At 40.8% G+C, this 27,427-nt stretch overlaps 2 protein-coding genes across 2 annotated transcripts in view; one reads left to right on the top strand and one right to left on the bottom strand.

Moving 5' to 3' along the window:
- CRIM1 (cysteine rich transmembrane BMP regulator 1 (chordin-like)) overlaps positions 1-23,986 on the top strand; it is a 73,442-nt gene extending 49,456 nt beyond the window's left edge. The window contains exons 9-12 of the mRNA XM_011967644.1: positions 10,155-10,346; positions 17,415-17,537; positions 19,976-20,163; positions 21,494-23,986. Of these exons, the coding sequence (XP_011823034.1) occupies positions 10,155-10,346; positions 17,415-17,537; positions 19,976-20,163; positions 21,494-21,670 (680 nt within the window). The 3' untranslated portion in view covers positions 21,671-23,986. The remainder of the gene's footprint in view (positions 1-10,154; positions 10,347-17,414; positions 17,538-19,975; positions 20,164-21,493) is intronic.
- A 400-nt stretch (positions 23,987-24,386) lies between these two features.
- Positions 24,387-27,427, bottom strand: part of FEZ2 (fasciculation and elongation protein zeta 2 (zygin II)) — a 43,323-nt gene continuing 40,282 nt past the window's right edge. The window contains exons 8-9 of the mRNA XM_011967643.1: positions 24,987-25,105; positions 24,387-24,449 (exon numbers count right to left, since the gene is read on the bottom strand). Of these exons, the coding sequence (XP_011823033.1) occupies positions 25,068-25,105 (38 nt within the window). The 3' untranslated portion in view covers positions 24,387-24,449; positions 24,987-25,067. The remainder of the gene's footprint in view (positions 24,450-24,986; positions 25,106-27,427) is intronic.

The following is a 27,427-nucleotide window of genomic DNA, read 5'->3' as shown; positions in this document are numbered from 1 at the left end:
CTTTCTCAAACCTTGCTAGAGCAAAAATTATTTCAGTGCCTCAATGAAGTCTTCATTTCATGACTTCAAGGAGGATAGCAGACAAGTACATTAGCAGCCCTTACACCACACCACTCATGTGCCTGTGGGAATATTTATATCCCCTTATGAGCCCTGACCACATCACCCTTGCTCTGATGTTCATGTTGGTGATGCTTCTGCCCATACTGAGTACCAGACTCTGGCAGCTTCTGGAGGGGGAGCCATGAGTCTTTCAGTAGAACCTCCCTGTGTCCAGGGGTCAGTCATTCCTGGTCAGATATTACAAAGAAAGAGTACGACTTTGATGATAAAGTCTATCTTAAGTTAATTTCCAGGATTTTCAGGCCCACTTCACTGCTGCATCATACCTGTTGGCTTTGGAAATCAAGATGCTCAGGTATGTCCCCCAATTAGCCCACTCTAGGTGATCAGGACTGATGTTGAATAAATAGCTCGTGTGTTGGCCAAGTCTTAAGTGTTAGTAGGTAGAACATTGTTTTGAAAATTATGACTTGGCAAGTATTTGTTTGTAACTGTGTTATTTTAGAAGATATTTCAAGGTCAGATTTTTAAAGTCATTTGTTGGCTAGAAATTATTAGAAATTATTGAGTCAGTGTATCTTTCTCACTTCAGAAATTTGGGATGATAGTTTGTGTTTGTTATATATAATATAAATATATATTTACTTATTTGTACATTATATAAAATAAATACAAGTATATATGTGGCTCATAAGTTCCATGTGAACTAAGTTGAAATGTTCTGATTACATGCCTTCTAATCATCTAGTATCATTGAAGTGTTTTTAAGTGTCATATATCTTTAAGGATCTGTGAAAATGAGTTCTATTATAGGTAGATGGTACACGAAAAATTTCTAACAGGTTGTATTAATACCTCTGTATGATTAGAAGTTGTCTATTCTTATATTTATGTATTTACTAATATTTGAAGTGGGACTTTCACATGGAGCTGGCCTAGCTTGTGTTGTACCTGTATTTCTTCTCAATTGGCTGTAATACTGTCACTGTATAGTACTCTTCTCCATAGTGATCTTCAACTAGCAAATGATTAAATAATCTTTAACCTTAGTAGGGAAATGTCTATACCTTATATCAAGTCAATCTATTATACATTATTCCTTTTGCTTAGATTCTGTTTGTTTAAACGTAACTCTGCTAAACTGGTATCTTAAGAGATATATAGCATCTCTTTGGAACATCTGTTGATCATTGTGTATTTAATTCAGCCCAAGAGTCAAATATAGTAAATATTTAATTCAGGCATCTTTAAGCTATACAACCCATGAAACTTAATGTTATGCATTTTGAAACCATAATGATACAATACTGCCCACCTTCATTGGAACATTTTTCACTGCTGCTTCTCCAGTGTATTTTCTTAAAATTAAAAGCTTCTGCACATTGGAAAGAGAACTTCCCTTGGAACCAGAGCAGTATAATCACAGCTCTGTCACATTCTAGCTTTATGTCTTGGTGATCTGATGTAACCCTAGTTCAGTTTCCTCATCTATAAGATGGCAGTAATAATATTGTCCTGTGCTTCACAAAAGTGCCAAGAAAATTAAATGACATAACGTCCATGTGCAAAAATACTTTATAAACAGTAAACACAATTTAAGTGTAGATAGATTCAGTAGAATTGCTGCTCTTGTAACACAGATTGCAGCTGATCTGAGTAACGTTATCAAATCAATTCTAGTATCTCACTGTTAAATGTAGCAGCTGGCTTTCTACAAGAGAAATGCCTGGATATAACATCTCAGTGATGAGCTTTTGAAGGCCAAGAATATCTTAGATAATGCTTCGGCAGTGTACCTCATCCTGCCTACTCTCATCTTAAAAAGCCCATGCCCCTTTGGTCACTCCATTGCAACCCAGGTAGAAACAGTGTGCTTTCTGTAGCTCAGCTGTGTTGTGACAGTGCCTTGCCCACAAACCGCACTGTTCTTTCATACCTCTAGACATTATCAGAAGTGAGAAAATAGGGCTCATTTATTTTTGTTTATGTTGAGAGGCTAGTCCCATTTGAAGAGTCTGAACTTACTGTGCATGATCCGCTGTGATTCCTGGGAACAGAGTACGTGGCATTGATCATCAGGGCACACCCTCATAGGGAGGAGACGTATACCTCCTGCACATTCTTCAGAGCCGTCAGTTGCCGTGGCCCTACACCGAGGCCCAGGTTGTCACAGTTAGTGCTAAAAAGATTGAAACGAAAGATGAGAGGTGTGATTTAAAAGAAGGGGAAACAGGATGATTGTCTGTGTATTGTTTAGAGAGTGTAAGAATGAAAACATTCTGGTTGTCGTGCACCACGCTAACTTTGGAACTGGTCTAAAGTTATCACAACAAAAATAAGCAATGTTTGATTTCGGTTTGTTTGGGTCTCACCCTATGCCCTGGGAAGCAACTGATCTTGCTTCTTCCGCAAGCAGCTTCCTCTTCTCACTTCGGTATCCTTTCCAGGCCTCCGGCTGTGTAAACAGAAATTCAAGTTGTTCTGGTTAACTTAGGGAAAACCCCTAAGCCGCGTGGTCTTGAGGTGTGCTCCAGCCCCACATTCTGAATTTAAAGAGCTCTGCTACACGGAAGGGAGGCTGCACTGCTATTTCCAGAGAGATCCAACAGCTTCTGCCTTTCTCTTGTTTCGGTCCAGGAGGCCAAACCTGATTTTGTACCCTCTAGTGGTCAAGGATATGGGGGAAGACCCCTATCACAGAGGGCCCACCCTCTGGAGGCTGCTGGCAGAGTCTTCTTAACAGGGCTTGGACTGTGACCAGATAAAACATCTTTCGTAGGTGCAGAAACTGGCCAGTCTGGAAGGTCCAATGGCTTCTACGTTAAGGTTTTCTTAATAAGATGGTATACCCCAACTTTTACATAGATTGCTTCTTTTAAGTCCTAAAAGAAGTTGTATTTCTTCCTCCGTATTTGGGCCACCTTGATCTTTAGTTGTTTCTGCCTGCCTTTTAACATGACAGTTTTACATATCCAAAATGATATCTGTGAATAATGTCCAGGTACCTGTAGACACATCTTGGACTGTAGGCCCTACTATGACATGAGACCACATTTAAAGTTGAAAATAAAATGTTTCCTTCAACTACTATCCATGAACTGCTTAATCAACCCATAACAAATGCTAACACAAGGGGTGGTAAGCCCTATTACTGAAAAATTGTGTCCTCTTTGCATGCACTGGTTCTCAGCCAAAAGTGACTGTGTTTACTAATTTGGTGAGATTTCTTTTTGTAGAACTAGGACTTAGAAGCCTGAGCAATCACCTCTTTCTTTCTAGTATGTTGAAGAAATCTGATAGGCTCTTTTAACCTTTATAAATACACTTGTACTTCCTATCCTAAGAAATAAATGAAATAAAACAAAAATGGAATTCTAAGAAAAGCCTTAAAGCTGTGGCCAAATCTGCTTTCATAGCAGTTAAGGTTGAGGCAGTATGGAGAGGTAGGAGTCAGCTGACATGACAGCATTTACCTAATTTTTTTTTTTAAACAAAGATGGATTAAGATCAGATTTTTTTATTGGAAGCTAAAAGTTATAAAGTAAATACTCAAAGATTTAATTAAATCAGTAAGCATATGTTGCATTTTTAACCAGAATTCTTTAATCATTTCCTGACAGAATTACTATGTATTAGATCTCTGCCCCATTGAAATTGTCTAGGCCCCCTGCATCTGTTTTTAGCAAGACTTCAGTTGAGTTCCATCTTTTCATTCTTGTACAGTCTGTAAAGGCCTGGTGAGTCAACATATTGAAAGTCAGTCATCATCTTCTGTCTAGGAGTTCTTAGTGGCCTGTACATTATTTTCTCAGATACCTGCATCATTACAATTTTCATGTGTTTTAAGTCTCTTCTTTATGCTTTTTAAAAAAACAAGTGAAGCCAGTTTCTCAAACAGGAGGTGTTCACACTCCATTTATTCTCCAAGTGTGGAGTTGGTGCCCAGCATGTGACTGACAATACAGAAGTGAAAAGCACATGACAAGCCAGGGATTTCAGGGTCTTGTTAGAAAGTGAAATGGAAGTGGTATTTTATTCCTTGTGGCTTAGAGAGGGCTGTAATGCATTGTTACAGGTATAAACTAACATTTTAGAAGTACTTCCCCTATTCTTGCCCGGGTCAGCTATGTCATTGGTAGTACGTGGCTGCCTTTTCTGCCACTCCCTTTTCTAAATCTTATGTTGCCCATAGTATACATGGCCCCCTTTGTATGCCTGCCTAAATGACTTCACTAAAGTTTTCTGTAAATCCCTCAAACCTCAAACTTAAGAACCCAAACTGAAATCTCTTAGGAGGACCAGCTGTCTGTGCGTCTTTTCCAGACACTGGGCTCATCCATTTGGATATGGACTCCCACAAAGCTGACAAGACCCTGTGGGTGCAGAAGCATCTCCTGAGGACCAAGGCTTTGAATGCCTTGTTCATGTCGGCATCCCCAACACTTAGGGTGACACTCAGAGGGTCTTCATCTCAATGTGTGGAAAGAACAAATGCCCCCGTTATAGTCCTGTGTTGGCTTGTTTTGCGGTGAGACTTATTCTGAGATTAAGAGCTGCATTTAGCTTCTTGGCCACCAGGATCCCAGAGTAAATTACTTTTCAGGACTCTAAATAGTACGCAGGAGATTTGAAAGAACTGATGCAATTTCTAAAGCAGCCTGACTTCCTCCCAGGAAGTTACTCCCACACCAAGACTCTGACTTCATGACCACCAGATTTAGAAATTGAAGTATCTATGTAAGAAGTTGCCTCCTAGGCAGAAATCAAGAAATCCAGCTATAACATAGGTTAGAGTCCATTTTGGTTTTTATATCCTTCCACACAGGAAAGAGGGGGAGGGGGAAGAATCTGGAGATGCTTTTTTTTTTTTTTTTCTTCTTCCAGAGGCTCATGTATATCCCACATCATGGTCAGTTTCAGAGCAAGGGCTGTGCCTCCACCTTGGTGACTCCTGGAACACTAAATTGGATCTTTGCAGAGGAAGAAAATAACATAGTTCTAGATTTTCCATAGCTGTTCATTAGTTTTATGGCATTATTAAAATAGCTCAAGAGTAAAACAAAGTCCAGCTTTAACAGCCTGTTAAGGCTTCTTTTCTTATCTTGAAAAGAGGTAAGATAATGAAGTTTTAAACAGTTGAAGAAGTTAACTGGAAAGGAATTAACATTTCAAGGCCATGCCGCTTCTTCCTCCCCTTGTGATACCAACCAGAATTGAGGGAAAATAGGCAGCGGGGAACCCACACTGAATTTTCCAGACTCTACCGCTGAAAGACATTGCATATTTTTATTGTAATCATATGTGATGCAAGAGAATGTTGCTCATATTTGAGTCCCAAAAGAAAAGATGTTTGTCTGAGCATCCCCATGAGGTAAGCAACCCCATGAAGGACCCGCTGCAGCCAGCGAAGAGCTCCAGGTCCCTGACATAGTTGATGGCAGAAGTAAATCTTTATTCTCTTATAGTGACTTTGTTTCTGAAAGAGGCCAAAAGTCATTTCAAGCTGAATCTGACAGATAAGATAGAGGCCAGAGCTGAGGAAAATAAGTAGCAAAGCTGATCTAAACCAAGGTGTGACTGTGAAATGGTAACCATCTTCTTTGCACGTTTCATAATGGGCCCTGGATGCCATGGCAAGAGGAAAATTCCAAAGCTGTGTGCAGCAGCGGCAGTACCATTGGAACACGTTTACAGCCTACCAGGGCTCCTTAGAAGGGGGTCATGTTTATTTGGATATATAACCCCTGATTTGTTTGTTTTAAAAATAAACTTTATTATGTTAGTGTCGTACCTCATGTTTTCCTTGGAACATTCTCCTCTAATCCTCTTTGAGAGAGTGGGAGGGAGAGATTGTGAGGGGAGAGAGAAGTGTTCAACAGAGATATCCTAAGGAGGACCAGGAATCCTGAATTACCTAAATAACCCACTTCATTATCTCCATTTCTCGATGGCACTTGGTATCTTTGAAGACAAAGATCAATTCGAGTCCCCGTTTTCAAGAGTCAGTGAGCAGTAACAGTTTGTTTGTGTGGCACTGATTGATCCTTGTCCGGGCAAGTGGCCTTTCCACGGGTTATCCAGCTTGGCACCTGACAGACAGAAGTGCTGGTGGACTGTGGAGCCAGACCCGCTGTGGCTCCCCTCCTCGCCCTGCTGCTTCCTAGCTGTGCATCTTGGACAAGTGACTTAATCTTGTGCCTCATTTTTCTGTGGAATTGAAACAATACCCTGTCCCACTGGGCAATGGAGATCAAATGGCATTGACATAGGTAACATGCTTAGCACAGGGCCTGGCACGTAGTGGGCATTCAGTAAGTGGAAGTTACGATTGTTATTAGGTATCAAAGAACAAAACTTAATTGTCAGAATAAGCAAACCAGTTGGAGTAATAAATGTAGCCTTTAGAGTTAAATGGCACAACCCTGATAGCCAAACATAAACTGTTTTGGTTATTTTTAGTTGGATATTCCCAGTCTTTTATTTCTACATCCCTCTTCAGGCTGAGTGCTTAAAATACATTTATATGTAGTCTCAATTAGATTATGCTGTTTCCCCCAAAAGACTACAGTGACTCTTAATTTAATTTATAGAACCTTGAATTGCATGGAATAGCCACCACGTTTCGCTTTAAACCTGGTAGCTTCCAAAACTTCCCTATGGTGTTTTCGCAAATGGGTCTCTACGTGTCATTGAAGGAGACAGTGTATCTAGGAAAAGAAATGAGGATACTGAGCAAGGTGTGGTGGCTCGTGCCTGTAATTTCAGCACTTTGGGAGACTAAGGCAGGTAGATGGCTTGAGGCCAGGAGTTCAAGACCAGCCTGGGCAACACAGTGAGATTCCATCTCCACAAAAAAAAAAAAAAAACCCTAAAAATTATCCAGGCATAGTGGTGCATACCAGTAGTCCTAACTACTCAGGAGGCTAAAGCAGGAGGAACACTTGAGCCCAGAGGTTTAAAGAGCTATGATTGCACCACTACACTCCAGACTGGGCAACAGAGTGAGACCCTGTCTCTTGAGAAAAAGAAAAAAGTTACTGGTTTTCCCATTGCCTCCAAGGCATTCAGAGTGATTGTTCTTTCTCATATATCATTTTATAAATATTCTTTTAGACAGTGATCTCATACAGTTACTGAATGAGTATTTACATAAACTCTGTATTATGCTGTAGCTCAGCATTTGATCTTTGATATTTCTTCTGTGGTTTTGATACATCAATTGAAATTATTCTACATAGGTCAGTATCATTCAGAAAACACCACACGTCATGGCCAGGTGCTTTAGGTCCAGGCTCAGTCTAAGTTCTTCCCATCATTATTCTCATGTGTGTGTGGGGAGAGGAAGGGAAGGAAGGAAAGAAGGAACAAAGGAGAGAGGGAAGGAGGGAAGGAAGGGGCGAGGGGGAAGGAAGGAAGACAGGAGGGAAGGGAGGGAGGGAGGGTGAAAAGGAGAGAAGGAAGGATGGAGAGAGGGAGGGTGAAAAGGAGAGAAGAAAGGATGGAGGGAGAAGGAAGGAATGTAGATAGGTGAGGGAGGGGGAAGGAGAGAGAGGAAAGGAAGGAAGGAGGGAGAGAAGGAGGGAGGGGAAAGGAGGGAAGAAGGAAGGAGGGGGAAGGAAGGAAGGAGGGAGCGGGAAGGAAGGGAGAAACGGGGAAAGGAGATGAGGGTGGGGAAGGAAGGAGAAAAGGAAGGAAGGATGGAGGGGAAAGGAAGGAGGAACAAGGAAGGAAAGAAGGAGAAAAGGAAGGAGGGAGGGAAGAAGAAGGGAGGGAGAAGGGAAGGAGGGAGGGAGGGAGGAAGGGAGGAAGGAAGGAAAATAATAATAATAATATAGACAGTATAGACCACTGCTTGACCTTAAGTCAGAAGAGTTATGGACAAGATGGGATGAGAAGTTTCACCTCCCGTCTGATTTCTTTGTACAGTAATACTGTTACTCAAATTTTATTCAGTGATACTGCATTGTATGGACCAAGGTTCATATAAAATACAATGAGTGATACTGCTTAATGAAACATTGCTTCCTTTCATAAAGAATTCTCAGCAAAATAGACTCTAAATTTGATGGCCAAAACTAATGTCCTCAATGCCATGTGTTGGCTGGAGGTCAGAGTACTACTTAAATTAGGCTCATTGGATGATTTTGTTCAGCCAATTTGACATGTGCATTTTGGATACCTTAGTGAAGTCGCCTCCTTTAAGGATTCCATATTATCAAGAACTTCTGTCATGAGTTTCTTTTGAAAGTCTCCAAGTGAGTTTTTAGCCCAATAATGAGTGTGCCAGAAGATTTCTGTGCAGCCTCTACAAACATCAGGAAGTGCATTTTTTAATAGACTGAAAAATGGATTTCTAATTATAACTAGAACTTTCCATGATTACTTGACTTAATGTCCCTTGTTGAACTGTAGCCAGCAGTAATGAGAAAAATGATAGAAGTTGTTGAGACCATAAGAGATGAGGCACTTAACACTCGATCTCAGTTTCTTCCTTGGGCTTGCTTCTAACACTCGCCAGTGGATTGAGATTTGTATCTATGGAGTAAAAATTTTACAATATTAGGCCATTATTAGTGCCATTTATAAAGGTGCATATGCTTGAGTAAAGATGGCCTAAAGTATGTGGGGGGGATGTGAGTAGGTATATACAAATACTACACTATTTTGTATAAGGGACTTGGGACATGAGCGTCTTTGGATTTTGGTATCCATGGGGGTCCTAGAACCAGTCTCCCAAAGGTACCAAGGGACAATTGTAATTGGTAAGAAGAAAACGTAGAGACCACAGATCTGTGAGCATTTCTCTCTGTGACCTTCCTCTAGAAAAGCTCAGTCTGAAGCACAGACTGTGTCTTCAGAGAGAGCCACTTCCAGCTGCCTTAGAGCACTCGCTGCAAAGCTTGGGGCTGCTCAGAGAAAATGGCTCCTGATGCCATTATGGGCTTCTCATCGTGCCCTGAGATGTGCTGGGTTCTGTTTCTTGTGTCTATTCAATAAACTCTGACCCTTCAAGAGCTTCCCAGATGCTTTCCAGGAAGAATCCTGGGCCGTGGGGACGACTGCCTTCCTAAGGAACTTTCCTTCTAGATGCCTTTGTAGTTTTTCTTGCTTAAGTGACAAATGGTGAGTGGCGCTGCTTTTAGAATCTGAACATAAAATGTCCCTGGATCAGTAGGTGTCATCTAGTTATCAGTCTCGCGCTCACACCCCCGCCACTAGGTTTCGATTTGCCCCATCTCTGCTTTGCTGCTGGATCTGCTGGTTCTTGGGGCCTCACTCTGAACCATATTCTTGTGTGCTAGAGGGAAATTTCTGCGTGTGAAATGTGGCCACTAGGGAGTCAGTAAGTTCAGGTACACCAGAAAAAGGCGGTGAGTCCCAGAGAAAGGAACCTTCAAGGAGAAGGTTGGAAGAGGGAGGAAATGAGTGTGACAAGTGACAATGGGAAGAAGGAGCAGAATATTTAAATTGCAAATCCCTGTATATACTGTATAGACAAATAGCTCTTTTTTTCCCTCAAAAACCACAGTTTTCTGGGGGGAAAAAACGGATTGCAATGAAATGAAGCTGTTTTTAAAGTAGAAATGCCCTTGTAGATGAGAGAAATCTACGCGGCATCCCTGGAAAATGAAGGAAGTGGTTATCTCGGTGCTGACTCCCACTCAGGGGTTGCAGAGGAAACCTGCTAGTTCCCTGTGATGTTGCCATTATCACTCCTTACCATTCGCCTGTATTGTTTACAAAACAGGAACTTCTTGAATCCATCTCTGTAAATAAACTCAGCTGGACTTTTTATCAGTCTCTTTATCTCTTTCTAGATGACAGTCTAAGGACATTTATCTAACGGGTACCATTCCCTGCCGGTTGTTGTAGTGACCACCCTGTGCTGGCCTCAGTGGCCACAAGATGAAAGCCCTGAGGGTCCTCCTAAGAAAATGAAAGACTAGGGAAACAAAAGTTTCACCGAATTCCAGAAATCCTAAGGCATACTGTGATTATACAAAGCTATTCCCTTGATCTCTCACGTGTAATAAGATCGTGTGCATTGTCACATCAGCGACTCCACCATGTGCTGTTCTTTTCACTAGAAGACACAATTCCAAAGAAGGTGGTGTGCCACTTCAGTGGGAAGGCCTATGCCGACGAGGAGCGGTGGGACCTTGACAGCTGCACCCACTGCTACTGCCTGCAGGGCCAGACCCTCTGCTCGACCGTCAGCTGCCCCCCTCTGCCCTGTGTTGAGCCCATCAACGTGGAAGGAAGTTGCTGCCCAATGTGTCCAGGTATCTAAGCCACCATCCTTCCATTTGTCAAGCTGTAATGTTGACTTAAGATGAAATCAAAGCAGAGCTCAACCTGCTCCCTCTTTCGTTAGTTCACATGGCCCAAGTAGCGTGTCAGGCCCAGTTAGCACCTCCCACCCAAAGACCCTATGGGTAACTTGGAAAACCACGACCATCCAGATGAGGGGCAGATTTGGGTTCCATGCCAGAATTGCTCTGGTTCTTTTCTTCTCATTTACATTCTCTAAACTTTAGTATAACCAAACCTGTTAATGACACCTGCCCTATCAGAGTAGTAGCACAGTTTTAGTGCAGTGTTGGACTAGCCTAGAGAAAGTGGTCCAAGATGGGACCCAGAAGGGAAGATGCTTAAGGGCCATTACACTGTGAAAATATATTAGAACCAAAGCGGAAGACCTGCATTTAAAGAATGTAGTTCTGGTTCATTCTTTTTTTAGTTCATCAGTTCCAGCCAGTACCCATACTATCCATGCAGCCCTCTCCCAAGCCCTCAGCTGAACCTCCCATCTCTTTCCACACATAACGCAACCCCTGAGCGTATCCCAGCTGGCTGTTTTGAATCCCTGCACCTGCATCTTTCCCCACGCCCCACTCTTCATATCTACTGCATTATCCATCTCACAGTTTCAAACCTAAGTCCTTCTCAGCTGCCCAGAGTCTCCCCTAGCCCTTCTCTTAGTTTCCATGTCTGCACCTCCTGCCAAAACTATTCCTCTTTCCCCTCCGTCTAATCCCAGAAAGGTAAGACCTGAGCCCTCTCCATCGGGACTGAACCCCTAGACACACAGATTTCCCAGATAGTATAGACCACACAGACCCAAGTGAAGGCTCACTCAAAGACTTCATTGAGGTCCTGAGCAAGTCAGGAGCTTTTCTATCTTACCTCGATTCTCATGTTTTCTCGCAGCATTATATTAGAGAACCTTGTTCTGTTCAATACAGGGAGCTGGGAAGCATGCCAGTTCAGAAGTGCATCTGTACTATGCAGTTGTAAGAGAGGGCAGTTGTTAAACCCAAAGAGTTTAAGTGAGCTCTGCACATGTTGGCCTTTTGTTTAGGCGTTGTGCAAACTATCCCCAATTGAGCATTTCTAAAAATGTCCATTTATCTCCTAAAAAGGATAGAATGTTCTGCCAGGTAAGGGGGTGGAACCATTTTTCAGAGCCTTCAGTTGGGTTCTCTTTATAGTTTTCCATACACACTTGCTGTGTGTATGGAAAAAAGGAAAGTCTTAAGTGTTTTAAATGAGAATAAGAAAAAATATGTGGTTTTCCACTGGAATTATTTTTCTAGTATATATTCACCTATGTTTCACAAGTTTCATACCAGTTTCCCCAGTAATATGCTTTTAATGATATAAATGATGAAACTTGACCTTATGTATTTCACAAAGAGTCATTTAACGCCTTTTATGTGCCAAGCACTGTTCTAGGCACTGGGGACACAGCAGTGACCAAACAGCAGTGCACACGTAGCTTACATTGTAGCAGGGAGAAACCAGGCAGCAAACAGGTAAACAGTAACTAGGCAGCCACGAAGATGGGGATCAGGCTCTGGAGAAAGGCATAGCAAGACAAAAAGGCTGGGGAGAAGTGGGGCAGGCAGTTGTTTTGTATTATGTAGAATGGTCAGGGAGTACCTTACCAACAAGATGAGATTTAATGAAGAGACCCAGAATTGCAGTTCTCATGGGGAAGAGGCAGAACCTTTGGGTGTAGCCAGGGCCAGGGCCCTGCAGTGGGAACATGCCGTGCATGTTCAAGAGGAGCTGTGTGAAGGTAACTCAGTGAGCACGGAGGAGGTAAGAGGTGGGGCAGAGAGGCAGCCACGGCCAGACACAAAGGGTCTCACAGATGAGTGCAGGATTGTATTGAGTGAGATGAAACCTTGGAAGGTTTGGAGCAGGGAGTGACAGCATCTGACTTACCTTTGAATGGGATTTCTCTGGTGCTGGGTTGAACATAGACTGTGGGGCATGGAGGTCAAGAGTGAAAGCAGACAGATCAGCTTTGAGGCTTTTTAAAGAATCCAGGTGAGAGATGACAGTGACGTGAACAGGGTGGTAGCCGTGGAGGTGGGGAGAAGTGGGCAGGTTCTGACTATGCCGTATCAGTTGCATCAGTAGGATTTGAATATATGTGGGGAGTGAGTGGGAGAGGAGCCAAGGATGATTACGACATTTTGGTTTGGGGCATTTTTAGCTTGAAATACTCAGCATCAAAGTGGAGATAATGAATAGACAATATCTAATCTGGGGTTCATGAAAGAGATTGAAAGTAGATCTACAAATTTGAAAGTTGTCAGTCATAGTTGGTTTCTAGTCTCAAGGTTTTTAAGCCTTGAGACTAGATGAGATGACCCAAGAGTAAGAATAAATAGAAGAGAAAAGAGAGCGCAGGACTGAGCCCTGAGACCTTCTAACTTTTGGAGATTGAGCAGGTGCAGAGGGCCTAGCAAAATAAATAGAGAAAGAGCACCAGGAATAAAGGAGGAAGCCAAGAGGGTCAGAGTGACATGGAAGCCAGGTGGAGAAAGGGTTTCTGGTAGCAAAGAGTAAACAGCTGAATCAAGCACCGCTGTTAGCCAAGTAAGATGCAATGTGAGAACTGACTTGTGCATTTAGCACTGCTGTAATGAACTTCACAGAAGTACAGCGGTGGAGGCAAAGTCTAATCAGAGTGGTTTCAAAACAGAATGGGAGAGGTGAATTGGATTCACCTCTCCCATTGGGAGTTACGGTTATGCAATTCTCATGCAGACCATGCAAAGTTCATGACTAAGATGGACTATGAAGTTGAGTGTCCTTGGAGGGTTTCACAGAGAAAGGACATGAGCTAGATTTTAAAGGACAGATGTGCTCTCTTCATTGGAGTGAAGAGGATAACTTGACCAAGACCTGAGATGGGAAAAGTCAAGGCCAGTGCCTCCTAAGGTCAAGGCCAATGCCCCTAAAGCAGTGAGTTCTAGTAGCAGTAGGTAAGGACAGAAACACTAGCTTCGCCAGGATTTTTCAGGCCTTAAATGAAGAGTGTAGATTTTGTTCTTCATAGGGAATGGGAAGGCTTATTTTTGAGCAGCTGAATGACATGATCACAAAGGTGTTTTGGGGTAACCTTTGTGTAATGGGGTGGTGCGCAGGAATGACTAAAGCAGAGAGAGACCAGACGCCAGGACAGCTGTATCATGCACTGCAAATGTCCTAGGTGTGATAATAAGGACCCAAATTCAGGTAGTGGTGGTAGAAATAGAGGTAGATTCATTCTCCTTGGTTTGTGAATTTCATGAGAGAGAGTACAGATACTGCTAACATCCTTGTTCATCATTAGAGATTTCTCCAGTGAGTTCTCAGTTAAGATTTACTGTTGGGTTGAAATTTAATTTGTTGATTAACTCTCCTTTCTGCATCTGCTCTATTCCTGATGAAACATTTTTCCATCTTTAAGCAATATTGCAATCAGTTGAGCTTGTGCCACCTTCTGTTTGATCCAGTATGGGCTGCCAGGAAGGCTGGATTCCTGTCCCATTCTTGCATCGGTTCATTGTGTGATCTTAGTCAAGACTCATCACCAAAGTTTCAGGCTTCCATTTCTCATCTGGATAGCACATGCCACCTCCCAGAAACGCTGTGAGGATTATACCATCTCAGAAATGCTGGTGTGGGAGCATTTCCCAGTCCGTCCAGCAAACACCTTGCTTTGTCCTTTAGACATTCTGAATATCCTCTTTCTTTACAAAACACTTTCCACCTTCACCATATTTGGATATGAGTACAGAACCTATGAGCTGTTAGGTGATTAGCACCTGTCTCATTTTACAGAAGAAACTGAGGCTCAGGGAAGTTAAGAGTGTTATCCAAAGTCATGCAGCTGGTTATCAGAGGATGAGACCCCTGTTCCTAAATTGACCTCAGGTTCCATCTCCCAAAAAAATGCGGACCTCAGCTTGTGAGCACCAGCCACCTCGCCCCATATTCCAGAAAAGGACATTTTTAAGGAAGGCAGCTCTTAACAGATGACCAGATGCCTCCGAAAGTAAAATATATCCCCAGTAAATTATCTTGAGTTCCTCCAAAGCTCAGATAAGTATGAGCACAGGCGTGATTGTGACCATGTGCCCATGATCTTTGTGGCAGGGCTGGATGTAGCTTTTTGTAAGTCGCCCTGGCACTGTCCATCTGCTATGCCAACAGCTATAAAGGGCTCTTCTAGTAAATACCAGAAGGGTTCTATTTTAGAGTCTTGGGTTGAAGGCGGTCTTTAGCCATGGAAGAAGGCCTGAGTCTAGGTGTGGAAGCAAATAGCATTCCCACTTCTTTTTGTTTCAACAAGCAGTTTTTTAACTAAAGAGTTGTTCTTTTTGGCAAAACTGCTCAGAGGCAGCTTCCCTTTTATGTTCAAATTAAAGGGAAATGACTCTCTTCCCTTGGACTTGAGGACTGTGAACTGGAGCTGTGAGTGTTTTGTGATAAAGGAGGAGGTGTGGGTGGATTTTAATCAGAGCTGAACTGAGTGGTGGAGTGAGCTAATACACAGGACAGGTTATGAGCTGCTGGAAGTAAGAAGTAGCTGTCAGGCATCACTCATCAGGAGAGACCCATGGGGGCCAGGATTGGTCTCACTCAAAACTGTATGCCCAAAACCAATGCCTGCCATGTAGGAAGTGCTCAGGAAATATTTGTTGAACAAATGGTAATACAATTAATCACTGAAGGAGACATCCTCCTTCACCATAGAACCTTCTCACTTTCCCTGCTGTTTCCAAGTAGAGCCCCTGTGGGAAGAGGACTCACTGTCATGCCTCAGCTTGGTGGAGTTTCACCTGAAATCTATCCATACGCAGGGTCAAGGCAAAAGAATTCCAAAGTTACTTCTCTACTGCTCTCACTCAGGAAGAAGCCTGAGGTGGAACTCAGTCAATCCCAGCTCTGGGGCCTCTGCAGAAGCTTTGACTACTTAGCCATTGACATTCACAGGTTTGGTGGAATCGGTGTCATGTTCACCCTTTACACTGAGGCCTCAGAAACCAGTGGCAGTTCGGCCCCTGTTGTCATAGGAGGCTCAGTGTGAAGCCCTGGACTAGGCAGGGGAGGGACAGAAGGGTGTGTGACATTGAAAGGTGTCAAGTAAATGGCAACGTGGCTTTTCTGCCCATATTCACCCAGGAAATTCATACCACATATGAGAGCTTTTCAGTGGATGGATTAAATACCATCCCCCTACACACAGCTCCCGGAGTCACCTAGTCCAAACCTACTGAATCAGGACCTGTGAGAGTCAGCACATTTTCTAAGCTCTTTGGGTAATTCCGATATGATTTTTAAAAATTTGAGAGTCAGCGGTTTGTGCTTAGGCCCCTTGCGCCTGCAAATGGTAATACTTTCAGTAACTTCTATTTTTAATTCTCGAGTTTGCAGGGATGCACTGAACCTGTAGAAACTATAATTGTTCCCAGTTCTTTTTATGTCTAAAGGCTTTATAATATAACTAAAAAAGCAGAAGACTATTCTTGGAGGCAGCAAGAAAACTTGGGCTTTGGAATCACAGAACTGCATTTGAATCCCAGCTCTACCACTTACTAGATGCATTTGAGCGATTTAACTTAACCTCTCTGGGTTTCTTTCCCTGGCTGGGTACTTAGTTAACTCATGGGGGAACCTTAGCAAGTACTCTCTTCTCTGTCACTTTCCTCTTCTCTCAAAGTCATCTTAAGGTTTACTTCTCAAAAGCCTGGTAACTTTGAGACAGAAAACAATCACTCTCGCAGAGGGGATTATTAATCCTATTTTAATTTATATACTGTATATTTTATGTTGGTCTAAATTAGGCAATGGTGAGTATTTAGGATCCTACGTGTTGAGTAATTGCTTTATAAAAATCAGTGAATAATATGGCAGGATCTGGCCGACAGGAAATACATGCATGACACAAACTTTTATTGTCACATTTTGAAAACAAGTTCTTAAGAATTAATTGCTTTAAAATGTGGGGCTAGTTGTCATCAGCTGGATAAAGTATAAATATAAAGAAATATTTGTAGGAGCTGAGAAAAGCTCTGATTTTTTTTTTTTAAAAGGCCTGATATTTGAGATAAATAATGTTCTTCTCAGTTTGTTTTATGTTGTAGTATAATACCTATCTGATCAAACTGGACAATGTAAATATATTTACCAAAGATCAGTTTCTAATCTAAATGGTTCCAGTGGTAACATAATGGACATCTGAGACTTATACTCATGAGGTCTCCCTACAGTCTTTTCCCATGTAGGGGAAGAGAGAGGAGAGGAAATGCCAAGAAGTCCGTAAGAAGTGGACAATGCTTTAACTTTTTCAAGTTTTGCTAACATATTTTGTGTGAGTTATTCAACACCCCTATATTAAAGAGCAGCAGCTATTAAACACCAACATTTATTAGCTGCTGGAAAGTAAAAAGAAATAATTCCCGCCGGGCGCGGTGGCTCACGCCTGTAATCCCAGCACGTTCGGAGGCCGAAGCGGGTGGATCACGAGGTCAGGAAATTGAGACCATCCTGGCTAACGTGGTGAAACCCCCTCTCTACTAAAAATACAAAAAATTAGCTGGGCGTGGTGGCGGGCACCTGTAGTCCCAGCTACTCGAGAGACTGAGGCAGGAGAATGGCGTGAACCCGGGAGGAGGAGCTTGCAGTGAGCCGAGATCACGCCACCGCACTCCAGCCTGGGCAACAGAGTAAGACTCCGTCTCAAGAGAAAAAAAAAAAATAATTCCACTTCAGCTAGTCCCCTTCAGTTTCCATAAAGTTGTAAAACCAACACCATTTGAACGTGAAAAAGCAGTTTTTGACCCTGGTGGAGTAGAGAATTCTTTTGTCTTTTAAATGTTACAAGACGCGTTCCTTCTCACTGCAAAGCTTGTGATTCTCTAGCATGAATGATGTAAATGGCAGAAACTGCATCTTTCACGTCCCAGGAAATGTGGGCTTGAATTGAGTGCACCATTTGGATTGAGAATACAAAAGCCAGCAAGACAGCAGCTTCATCATCTCTTACGAAAAATGTTCCCTTCTTTTAGAAATGTATGTCCCAGAACCAACCAATATACCCATTGAGAAGACAAACCATCGAGGAGAGGTTGACCTGGAGGTTCCCCTGTGGCCCACGCCTAGCGAAAATGATATCGTCCATCTCCCTAGAGGTAAGCATTGAAGGCAGCTGAGATCTGCCAGTTTTCTATGTGGTCTATTTTGGCTTTTTTCTAATTTTTAAAATTTCCTGTGAGTAACTTTTTAAATGACTTGCTGAAGTAAATTCCGATAACTATTCCCGGGCAGACCTGCCTGGCTGAAACATATTTACACCACACATGGATAAAATAAGTCAGCAGGTAACTGGATTAAATGCTTCCTTCCTGGCCCTCCTTGCTCAGAGACTTTGTGATGATGGAAATAAATATGTTCCTAGTCATAAGAGCTTCGTATCTGGAACTTGTAAGCCATCTCTCAAATGTATGTATATACAAACTTTATAAGGAGAGTAATCATGAATTAGTCACTGTCTCTTGTAGATTCTGCACTGAGCATTTGTACATCAGGTTACCCTCTACTTCTGGGCAGTTTTCACTTCATGTGAGTTAAATTTATTACCTATGTTGATTTTTCCAGTCACCAGGTTTACTCCATGCCTTTTTTTCTTGCTCTATCCTTTCAGTTTGTGTGTAATAAAGATGTTATTTTGTCTCCCAATAGCTGTTAATATTTCCTTTTCTATAAAAGTAGACCTCTTCTTGATCAGTGGTATAAACTAGCTCTTAGCCGTGACTCAGTACTGCCTCCTGTCCACTCCAACCATATTTTCCAAATCATTGCTATATAATTTTTATATTTCTTTTGGAAGAAGCAATATTCATTGCTTGAGAGATTACTTGTCTGTGACTCTAAATATTCTAAACGTTATGCTCAGATCAAGCCAGATGACCAGAAAGCCAATTTCCTGGGCCTAGTGTTTTTGGCTCTCTGTAAAATTGTTCTGACTGAACGTGCTTTAGCATTATGCTTACATTCACTCAGTCAATAAATATTAGTGCCTGCTGTATGCCAGGCCCTGTTCTAGAGGCTAGACTTCGGTCATAAGTATAGCCATACTTACAGTATGTTGAAGACCTGTGCATTGCATAGTATCTATGTTATAAAGCCCCTGAAGAGAAATTTTCTCATGCGTCAATAGCAAGAAAATGTATACTTCTCCTAGGCAACTGATTTGTTTTAACCTGGAAGACACTGTGAATCCTATTAAAGACTGATAGGTGTTTCCATTTTTGGCTTTGGCTGCTACAAAGCTCAAAGCTAACTTTTAGGGCTTGGTTTTAGCACAGAAACGGCACCGGAAGACTGATTTTTGTAAACAGACCTCACTTGCAGCTTCATTTTTCTTTCACCGAGACCTTCCTTAATTTATATCTTATTCTTCTTGTATGACACATAGTCCTAAAACTTCTATTTCATTTGGAATATGGGAAAGTAAAATTCATTCTTTTATTCGTTGTGTATTTAAAATCTGAATTCATCAATAAAATGTTACTCTTATCTTTGACATTTTTCTTGATGCTGATAAATATGTTTCTACAAAGCTTTACTGCCATCTGCACCAGCTAAAATGATTAGGAATGTTTTCTACCTCCCATTCCTCCCTGCTCCCACCACCCTCCAGAACACACACGGAAGCATATATCATTTAAAGTCTGAGTTTTACACCACAGTCTTACATACCACAAAGCTCTGTCACTTCCTGAGCTGAATTTCCAGAACAATTTGAGAGTAACTCCTTTCGACATTGTGTGTCATGTGTCTTTCACTAAACTGACTGTTAATGCATTTAGAAAACCTGACACAGTGATTTCAAAATAGAATAAAAATAAGGAAACTTTAGGGAGTGCCCCCTACTGGTACGTATTTAAGCTTATTTCTGTCTGCAACATACATTGCAAGATAGTTTAAGAGAACATAAAGGTCGTCATTCATAAGTGCAAAACTAAATGTAGTCACCTATGCAATATAATTCATTAAGGCAGAAAAACGATCTAATACGCCTAAGCAAGATTTTCAACAAGTTCATGAAAAGTAAGACAATATTGCTTAGAGTTCAGTGAACCAGAGTATCAACCAAAAGACCAACCTCCTGATTCTGATTAGTTTTGATCTAATTAGTCTTAGTTATTAAAGAGAATATACTTTGTTCTAGTCCCGTTTGCCAGTAAGCAAGGAGATCAGCTAATGTTTCTCCTTCGAAATCTGAGACCACCATATATGTTAATAGTAATCAAAATATTTTAATGGTCTAATTTACTTTTTCAAAATCTACCTAAGCACCTTCTTATTTTATTAGCTAGAGCCGGCATCGTCTTATCCAATTATTGTCACTTTGATTTTTTTTTTTTTTTTTTTAACATTCATCCCTAAGCACTCTGCCCTCTACTAAGAGCTCTTTGGATCAAAATTAGATTTTAATCACATTTTTAGCCTGAAAAAACTGAGAAGCAATAAAACCAAGTTGCCGATCTCTATTTGCAATGTCATTAAAATAATCCTGAACAATTTCGGTTTAGGTAATAAATGCTTGTAATTTTTCTTCTCCTAGATATGGGTCACCTCCAGGTAGATTACAGAGATAACAGACTGCACCCAAGTGAAGATTCTTCACTGGACTCCATTGCCTCAGTTGTGGTTCCCATAATTATATGCCTGTCTATTATAATAGCATTCCTATTCATCAATCAGAAGAAACAGTGGATACCACTGCTTTGCTGGTATCGAACACCAACTAAGGTACTGTCTTGAAAAAGTCTCTTGAATGATGAATCTAGGAAAACTTACACTTATATTGAAATTGCTTGAAACCTTGTGTCTTAACCAGTGAAATGTTTACTTTGCTATTCATAGCCTCAAATCCATACCAGGCGATAGTATGAATCAAATATATAGTACTTGCCCAGGGTTGGACTTATTACAAGGTGAATTTTATCCATTGGTTAATGAATCCTGACCTTACATGGATCCAGTTTTCTGGAGGTACTCTAAAGTTTTCAAATGAACAAATACCTCTGGATTTATTCCAAAATCATTCTTTATATTAGACATTAAACTTGATCACCTGGCATTTATCAGTCATCAGTCAACTTAGAATTGGGAGGGAAAAGAAGTCACAAAGGGAGGGAGATAATAGGAGAGGGCTGGAAGATCATGAGGGTATACAAAAGGCAAAAGGACAGGTCAATGCATCAAAGGCAAGCACCAAGTGGAAAGGTCACAAAAGATGAAGAGGTGGTGGAAAGTAATAGTAGACAAGGTAGGGAGAGGCAGATTTCATATTACGGGAGAAAATATATTTGTTTTCAGTACAAATGTAAAGGGCCTCTAAATCTGCCTATTTTGAAAGATAAGAAAAACCTGTATTAAGGGAAATAAATCATAATCCCTTCCAACTCTGATTCTGCCTTTTGCCTTGAGTTGGTTTATTTTAATCATACAACCTTAAGAATTGGAAACAGCCTGAACAATTACGTAATATAATTTACCATCTGGTTAACCCTTCCATGTAAAAATTCTGTCCTGCGGTTATCCTGCCTCCGATTTTCCTTTGAACAAATGTGCATCGGGCACAGCCTCTATACTGGGTCAGGATACAGTTGCCAATGTCCAAAGCTGGGAAACAGACCCACTCATAAAGTATATGGAATGACTAGGAACACACGGGCTGGCCCAGCCTATGATGGTGTTCTACAGTCTGAGTGGTTAGAAATCATCCCTTTGTTTTTAAAATCTGCCTACCTTCCACTCATTCTTCAACTCCCTTTAAACACAGGTCTGCACTTCAAGGATTTGAAATCATTTCACCAGTCTTTTTTTTTTTTTTTTTCCAGTTCCTTTGTCTTCCTATTTGACATCGTTTTTTGACATTTCACCTTTAAATACAGTTTGTCAGTGTCCTTCGTAAAAGTATAGTTGGTACTAGAACAGGATGTGATACTCTGCATACAGTCTGTCAATGAATTGTGAAACTATTATCTCATCTGAGTTAGGTACTAAATTTCTGTTGATTTGCGATAATGTAAAGCAGCTAATTCTTTGTGGTTTTATTCCTCCTCTCATTAAATAGCCTTCTTCCTTAAATAATCAGCTAGTATCTGTGGACTGCAAGAAAGGAACCAGAGTCCAGGTGGACAGTTCCCAGAGAATGCTAAGAATTGCAGAACCAGATGCAAGATTAAGTGGCTTCTACAGCATGCAAAAACAGAACCATCTACAGGCAGACAATTTCTACCAGACGGTGTGAAGAAAGGCAACTCAGTTGCGGTTTCAAAAGACAGAAGATGACTCAATCTGCTCTAAAAAGTAAACTAGAATTTGTGCACTTGCTTAGTGGATTGTATTGGATTGTGACTTGATGTACAGCGCTAAGACCTTACTGGGATGGGCTCTGTCTACAGCAATGTGCAGAACAAGCATTCCCACTTTTCCTCAAGATAACTGACCAAGCGTTTTCTTAGAACCAAAGTTTTTAAAGTTGCTAAGATATATTTGCCTGTAAGATAGCTGTAGAGATATTTGGGGTGGGGACAGTGAGTTTCGATGGGGAAATGGGTGGGAGGGTGGTGTCGGGAAGAAAAATTGGTCAGCTTGGCTCGGGGAGAAACCTGGTAACGTAAAAGCAGTTCAGTGGCCCAGAGGATATTTTTTTCCTGTTGCTCTGAAGACTGCACTGGTTGCTGCAAAGCTCAGGCCTGAATGAACAGGAAACAAAAAAGGCCTTGCGACCCAGCTGCCATAACCACCTTAGAACTACCAGACGAGCACATCAGAACCTTTTGACAGCCATCCCAGGTCTAAAGCCACAAGTTTCTTTTCTATACAGTCACAGCTGCAGTAGGCAGTGAGGAAGCCAGAGAAATGCGATAGCAACATTTCTCTAAAGCGGGTTATTAAGGATATATACAGTTATACTTTTTGCTGCTTTTATTTTCTTCCAAGCCAATCAGCCAGTTCCTAGCAGAGTCAGCACATGAACAAGATCTAAGTCATTTCTTGATGTGAGCACTGGAGCTTTTCTTACAACAACGTGACAGGAAGGAGGGAGAGGGTGGCGAACACCAGGCATTTCCAGGGGCTATATTTCACTGTTTGTTGTTGCTTTGTTCTGTTATATTGTTGGTTGTTCATAGTTTTTGTTGAAGCTCTAGCTTAAGAAGAAACTTTTTTTAAAAAGACTGTTTGGGGATTCTTTTTCCTTATTATATACTGATTCTACAAAATAGAAACTACTTCATTTTAATTGTATATTATTCAAGCACCTTTGTTGAAGCTCAAAAAAAATGATGCCTCTTTAAACTTTAGCAATTATAGGAGTATTTATGTAACTATCTATGCTTCAAAAAACAAAAGTATTTGTGTGCATGTGTATATAATATATATACACATATATATTTATACACATACAATTTATGTTTTCCTGTTGAATGTATTTTTGAGATTTTAACCAGAACAAAGGCAGATAAACAGGCATTCCATATCAATGCTTTGATCACTTACAAATTTTTTTGAATAACACAAAATCTCATTCTACCTGCAGTTTAATTGGAAAGATGTGTGTGAGTATGTGTGTGTGTGTGTGTGTGTGCACGCACGCCTTGAGCAGTCAGCATTGCACCTGCTATGGAGAAGGGTATTCCTTTATTAAAATCTTCCTCATTTGGATTTGCTTTCAGTTTGTTTTCAATTTGCTCACTGGCCAGAGACATTGATGGCAGTTCTTATCTGCATCACTAATCAGCTCCTGGATTTTTTTTTTTTCTTCAAACAATGGTTTGAAACAACTACTGGAATATTGTCCACAATAAGCTGGAAGTTTGTTGTAGTATGCCTCAAATATAACTGACTGTATACTATAGTGTTAACTTTTCAAACAGCCCTTAGCACTTTTATACTAATGAACCCATTTGTGCATTGAGTTTTCTTTTAAAAATGCTTGTTGTGAAAGACACAGATACCCAGTATGCTTAATGTGAAAAGAAAATGTGTTCTGTTTTGTAAAGGAACTTTCAAGTATTGTTGTAAATACTTGGACAGAGGTTGCTGAACTTTAAAAAAAAATTAATTTATTATTATAATGACCTAATTTATTAATCTGAAGATTAACCATTTTTTTGTCTTAGAATATCAAAAAGAAAAAGAAAAAGGTGTTCTAGCTGTTTGCATCAAAGGAAAAAAAGATTTATTATCAAGGGGCAATATTTTTATCTTTTTCCAAAATAAATTTGTTAATGATATGTTACCAAAATAGATTGACATCAGCCTGATTAGTATGAATTTTGTTGATAATTAATCCATTCCTGGCATAAAAAGTCTTTATCAAAAAAAATTGTAGATGCTTGCTTTTTGTTTTTTCAATCATGGCCATATTATGAAAATACTAACAGGATATAGGACAAGGTGTAAATTTTTTTATTATTATTTTAAAGATATGATTTATCCTGAGTGCTGTATCTATTACTCTTTTACTTTGGTTCCTGTTGTGCTCTTGTAAAAGAAAAACAAATCTAATTTCCTGAAGAATAAAACAGATATATGGCACTTGGAGTGCACCATAGCTCTACAGTTTGCTTTTGTTTTCTTCAAAACACACAAAGCTGTAAGAGAATTATCTGCAACCTGATTCTTGGCAGGAAATAATAAACATTGTGAGTTGAAATCACACAGTGTAACTTCCAAAAAGATTCCATCTCTGGGATCCGAAAGACAAATTGTCCTTTTAAGGTTATCAGTCCAATGAACCTCTGGTGTCACAAGAAGTCCCCGTGCCTTTGTCGTTAGGCGGGTCTTTCCCAAGGAATCCTTGCAAAAAGAAAAGTGTCTCCCAGAGTACGCAGCAGAGCGGTGCTGTTTTTAGGCAGACAAGAAACCTACCTGCTGTCAGAAACGTGCTCATAACTAGTATCAAAATTAACTTGCTACGCACAGGAGGATTGTGGTGGGAAACCCTACAGTGGTTCGATGCTGAAGAAGAAAGACTTTACCAAGCAAAATCAGGGGAAGCCTGACTACAAAGAGACTTTGAGCTGATAGGAAAAAATAGGTATATTTTCATACATTTTAGAAGCATCAATTTAAGAATGAGCTATAAACAGACCACTGTTGAATCTCCTTTAAAAAAATATATCCCCTAAGGACTTTCTGCTACATCATATACCTTTTAAAGCTACATTTCTTCAGTACAAGGCATCATTTTTGCAAATTCACATCAAATTAATTTAAATTATTAATATTACTGGGTATGTGTGTATCTGGGGAAAGGGCCAAGTAAGTTCCACATAAGAACGTTAATAAAATAAGGAAACCATCCTAAGTTTCTCATACCCCTAGAGATGACGGCGGAAATGCCAAGCAGGCATTAAACTTCAAACCGAGCCCCTGCCCTTTGCAGTCATCGCGTCTCAGTTGCTGAGTGCAGTGAGGAATATGCATAGCCCTGTTTGCTCACCAGTGTTCAAGTGGAATTGTGAAAGCTTCCTATAGCAGGTCCCATGTCGTCTATGGGAGGGGCTGCATGGCTGTTTTGTCTGAAATGTCTCACAGCCCCAGAGAAAGAGCAGGACTTCTGTCACTCCACAGCAGCTCAGCATACTCTAAAAAAAAAAAAAGTCCTCCTCTTCTCCTTTGTAGCATTCTGGGACTAATCAGGGTTTCATCTGCTCACACACTGTAGCAATGGGCTCTGTGTGGAATTAAGGGAAAGAATCTAGTACTGTAACGAAAAAAAAATAGAACACAAAATCCCAAATATAAGGCTCTCAAACATATTTTTACTTCTTAAAAAATTTATTAAATGCCATTGATTTGATTGGAACCAGCAAAAGTCCTCATGATATTGATGAATCCATAAGTAGCTGTATCTAGAATTCATACTTAAAACACACAGGCATGAATAAAATACGACACCGTAATGAGAATGGGCAATTCTGCAGTGTACACTTTGTCAAGCACCTCAGAGGATACGAACTTTTAAAGTACAATTCTTCACAGACACCTGAAGCAGAACATTTGAAAATCAAAAGTTAAACAGTACAAGATTCTAAAAGTGAATGGCAATTTAATGGTTAAAATTTGACCAATGGTTAAACAAGCAGCAAGCGACAAAATCCATCATCACCAACAGTTTCCAATGTTCACTAAGTATTAAGCCAAAGTAATGCATATTCTGGTTTTGCTTCTTCAAGAGCAGCCCAAGTTTATTATGTTTCAGTGTCTCTGAACAATACTGGTAGGTAATATTTATACTGACAATTCTCACAAAAATCAGTGTTGGTTCTTGCCATCACTGAATTTATAGTATAAATCTCCCAAGGCTTTAATCTAGTTCATCAGTGCACTTTAGATTAGAAAGCCATAAAAACAAATGGGCTTCCATGTCAGTTAATGAGAAATATAACTGCACATGCACAATTAATATTACTCTTACTCTACTAAGAGAACAGTTCATAATTATTAGTAGATTTAACAAAAACCATCTCTAGAATTCAAAATAGTGCCCATATTTCCATTGGTTCTATAATATAAAGAATTAGTGAAGTCAAGATCTGTTAATACTAAATCAAACCCAAGTTCAAATGTGCTGAGTTTCCAATAGCAAGAAGGTAATGGTAGCCAGCTTTCAGAACAATGCTGTAGGAAATCTAGCTCGGAGCCCACCGTAGATAAAGTTGCTGCTCTATGTAGGACACAGAACTAGAAGGAAAAGAGAACTTTTAGGTAAAAATGTATATTTTGTATACATTTACACAAAACATACATTTTACATGTACATTTAAAAACATTAAGTAATGAGAACTAAATGTTAATGCAAAGATCGATAGTAGCAATTTCTTAAAGGTTTTAAGAGGCTATACCCAACAAGGATGAGTTCTCTCAACACACAGAATTTCCCAGAAATGAGATACCAAAAGGCCATGTCTCTTAGGGTGCCACTTGGAGAAAGAAGCCCCTAACATTTGCCCTATACCATGAGGCTTGCGACACAGCAAACAGGTTCCCTAGGGAAGTCAAAGAAGGGTGCAAGTTTCTGCACACATTTTTATTCCTAACTAGGATCAGCACGGCAGCAGCCACGCGTACATTACTTCAGAATGAGCCTTGGGTCCTACCGGCAAGGCGGCAGTGGCGGCAGGCTGCAGTGGGGTCATTAAGCAGGTGTGAGAAGGAGAAGCTCAATTAGCACAGACAGTGCCCACCCTACTCCCTTTCTCAGGCCCAAATGAGACCACTTTTCTACCTTCTTTCACTTCGGATGTTTGCATTTAAACTAAGATGGTGTATTTAGGCAGCCAAGCCACACTCATCTGTTAAAACAACAACAAACTAGCCAAAAAAGGGGAAGGAGTATTACCCCCTTGAGCAATATCCCCCTCCCAGGCCAAGTGTCCTATGACTGGCCCCCAAGGAGGAGGAACAGTTAACCAGCGGTGAACTTTCAGGATGGGTGGAAAAGAGCATTTTCAATGACCCCATTTCACCACCTTCCCACACGCTTAAATACATCTCCGCATGACACTCCCGTCTTTGTTTTCTCTACTACAGTCTCTGCTGTAGTCTGAATCCTCGCTGCTTTTCCACCCAGTCCTCACAATACAAAGCCAAGACGAAACCACAACACATGCACACAGACAGCGCGCATCAGAAGCAGGTACGGTATAGATAGAACTGGGCTTACAGACAGGAGCCAGCGGCCCGAGCATGAGGAGCAGAATTAGATGGGTGCTGCTTCCCTAAGGCATGCGGTATAGGTAGGTTCACAATTACAGTCCTAGGTTTTCAGAGTAAAGAATTAAAAATCATTTTCCCCCAGAGGACTCTGTTCTTTGGGTCATAACATCCTTCCATGCAGTTAAATGCTAACATAGCTAGAGAATGCTTCAGAAGCTCATTGTATCTCTGGCCCTCACAGAGCCATAGGGACCCGCTATAATTAAAATTTAAGACATGTTCTTTATGTTCATCTCATTCCTGTTTCACATCTAGAAGAACAAACCTCAGAACAATC

This window comes from Mandrillus leucophaeus, unplaced genomic scaffold (genome assembly GCF_000951045.1).
Source record: "Mandrillus leucophaeus isolate KB7577 unplaced genomic scaffold, Mleu.le_1.0 Scaffold805, whole genome shotgun sequence".
In the NCBI taxonomy this organism is placed as follows: domain Eukaryota; kingdom Metazoa; phylum Chordata; class Mammalia; order Primates; family Cercopithecidae; genus Mandrillus; species Mandrillus leucophaeus.
The sequence above is the reverse complement of the archived record's forward strand: the minus strand, read 5'-3'. Positions and strand labels throughout refer to the sequence as shown.